General features: G+C 31.6%; 1 protein-coding gene across 1 annotated transcript; it reads left to right on the top strand.

Annotated features, from left to right (window-relative positions):
- Positions 1 to 646: 646 nt before the first annotated feature.
- Positions 647 to 1291, top strand: LOC111389034. The gene has a single exon (XM_023013881.1). The coding sequence runs from the start codon at positions 747 to 749 to the stop codon at positions 1260 to 1262; it is 516 nt and encodes a 171-aa protein (XP_022869649.1). The 5' UTR covers positions 647 to 746; the 3' UTR covers positions 1263 to 1291.
- The last annotated feature ends 1865 nt before the right edge of the window (positions 1292 to 3156 follow it).

Raw genomic sequence — 3156 nt, 5'->3', positions numbered from 1 at the left:
AAAAAAAAAAGAGAGAAAACAAGAAAAGTGAGGAAAGATACAATTGAATAAGCCCTAAGACATTTGGTTGATGAAACTATACCATTAATGCGAGGCAAGTAACTTAATTTAGTCTTAAAAGGTGGAAGCAATAAAAAAGGGAAGGATCTCTATTTTTTGAAGTGTGAACTTGTACCATGCATACGAACGAAAAGTAGAAAAGAATAAACAAGCTCATTATGATGCATATATAAAAATAATTCAAATGCTATCAAATTAATTTTGTTACATGTGACGATGACTTTGACTATAAAAACTATTACTTTCTAATTAATTCACTTTGATTTTGAGAGACTCGGTAACGTGTCATAAATTAGAAAGAAAAGAAAAAGGCAAAGAAGTAAATATTTTTTTTTGTTTTATTAATAATCAAAATTTCATATATGAGATGAAGTAGAGATACACTGATAATAAAATCTAATTATCATTTATAGCTACTACTTTTATCTAGGGGTGGTTTGAGCTCCATTCTTTTTAGAAAAATACATTTGTAATAGTGTTATAATGTGCTTAGAAGATAAAAAATGTTTTGAGTTTGTATGAAAATAATATTTTAACGAAGAATGTGCGATTAAAATGAATCAAATAGATCAAATTACAAGAAGGAAAAAATTGGGCTCGCTTAGATTCGTACGTGACCTATAATATTGGAATCGGATCGAAGCCAGTCCAGGATACACTATACAGAAGAGAAACCCGCCGCCGCCATGAGCAGCCATAAGCCACTAGAGAATTTCCTTCCGACAGAAACTTTCGAACTCGAGACCGGACTCAGCCTAGTCCCCAGAGTGAAGCTCAATTTGACAATCCACCGCGCCGACAAATCCATTACCCCTATCGGCGATTGGGAGCTCAAACGCTCACTAATCGACTACCTCAAAACTTCCCATTCAATAGCCGTCCCTGAAGAAGACATCATAATCCGAAAATACAAGGACCTGAAGAAGCGCAAGCGTGAGGACCCTGTAGCCCGCGGGAATTTATTTGTTAGGGATTTAGGGTTTTTGACAAAAATGTTGGGTTTGAATGAAGAGAGTGAGGTGAAGGTTGTTGACAAGAAATTCTTGGAATGGAGGAAGGGGATTGTGGAAAGGATGGATGGGATGGAGTTAAATTTGGAGGGAGTTAAGTTTAGGTTAAGCATTGAGGTGACTGCTTCGGATGATTATGAAGGAATGAGAAAAGAGTGGGAGGAGATTTCTGCATTTGGAGCTCGAGGTTAGTCAATTTTCTTCTTCTTCTTCTTCTACTTCATTTTTTTTCATGGTGATTTTTCTATTTAAATTGAAGTTTTATGAGACTTTTTGCATATGAATATGAATGAGAAGCGATTGCGCGGTATGAGATGAACTAATATGTTAGTGATGTGAATGAACAATAATACAATATGGTTAATCATGCAAGTGTTAGTGGTTTACATTTGGATTGTGTATTTAGTTTTTGATGAAGTTAATAAAAAAACCAAATATGAATGCCCACTTGTTTTTATTTTCTTATATTTAGTCAAAGGAGTGCAAATTTTTTTCTTGATATAATGACCCAAAATTTTCCTCTGAATCATTAAAGCATATTGTAAAATAGATTTTTATAAGAGATAATTATTCTTAAACTTACAATAGTAATAATATTAATTAAAAACAAATACTCAATCATAAACATTAAATTATTATTTGAAAATCATAATCATTTCTTCTTTATTATACCACTGGAGACCTGTTTCAAACTTCAACACCTCGAAATCAATTACCTAAAAGGGGAAAAATCATAAACAATGAGAAAAAATCCCAATAAGTGAATTACATAAATCGTAATTTATATTTAAAATTTAGGAATTCGTAACGTGCATAAAGAAACACGGGGATTAGAAGCCGAACTTAGGTGGTCATTAGGGCTGGACATGGTTCGGTTCGATTCTAATGAGAACTGAACCGGACCCAAAATTTTCGGTTATTTAGTAGGTGGAACCGTCGGGTCCAAATTTAATTATATCGTTCGGGTTTTGTTCAGTTTGGTTCCATTTAGTTCTGAGGTTCTGTATTATAATTAAATTTTTAATATTTACAAAACTATATTAATTCAACTAATGTTATGTTCAATTTTAGCTGTTGCAAAATAACGTAATTCAATCTTATGTGTTTTTTGCATCTCTCTTTACTGAGTTCTTCATAAATTTGATTGTTAAAATCACAGGAAAAGGAAGATAGCGAACTCACAATAATTAACAGAGGCGTTGTCGAGCGTCAATTCGATTTCTCCAAAATAGTAGAAACGGCACTACGTTAGAGTAACAGATTTGGATAAAACTTATATCAATTTGATTAAATTGGCTTTGAGCTGAAAATTAGAAATAGAAAAATTATATTTTTGGGTTTGAGCTAAATTAACTAATTAACAAATATATTTAGAAAAAATAAAATAATTTAGCTTATTTAAAATAAATTAATTAAAAAAATTAGAGAGATTCGGTTATTCGATTCTTGATCTAGAACCGAGAGCCGAGCTCAACCAAATATGTCAATTCTCGATTCAGATTCCAGTTTGGGTATTTAACTTAAGAAGAACCATTCGGTTCGGTTCCAGAGTTTTGTCCAGCCCCAGTGGTCATAATCCCCGTACATAATCATAACATATAAAGGGAGATACAGGAATTAAGAACTGTACTTCGTCGTTATAATTTTTGTGCATAGCGCTATTAAACTCCGGTCCATTGAACTTAAATATATAGAACCCATAACATATTCATAAATTGAATTATGTATTTTGAAGTATGAAAAACGATTTAACATACTACTTGTGACTACACTTATCTCGTAAATCTAAAGAGGATTGGATAAAATACGTATGAAAGAACTTGGATCTTAAATAATTGTTTATGAATTATGTGTGTTATGTGGGACAATCATAGTTACATGCGCGCACACACATATATAGATACACATAATTATGAAAATCCTATAATTTAAATTAATCAATCTTAATTATATACAATTACACATATATAGACGCATGTGATTGTAGTCATACTATAATTTAAATTAATCAGTCAATCGTAATTATATATAATTACACACACACACACACACACATATATATATGTATATATATATGTACATATAT

This window comes from Olea europaea, unplaced genomic scaffold, assembly GCF_002742605.1.
Source record: "Olea europaea var. sylvestris unplaced genomic scaffold, O_europaea_v1 scaffold5537, whole genome shotgun sequence".
In the NCBI taxonomy this organism is placed as follows: Eukaryota; Viridiplantae; Streptophyta; class Magnoliopsida; order Lamiales; family Oleaceae; genus Olea; species Olea europaea.
Note: the sequence above shows the minus strand (reverse complement) of the source record. Positions and strands in the feature narration are given on the sequence as shown.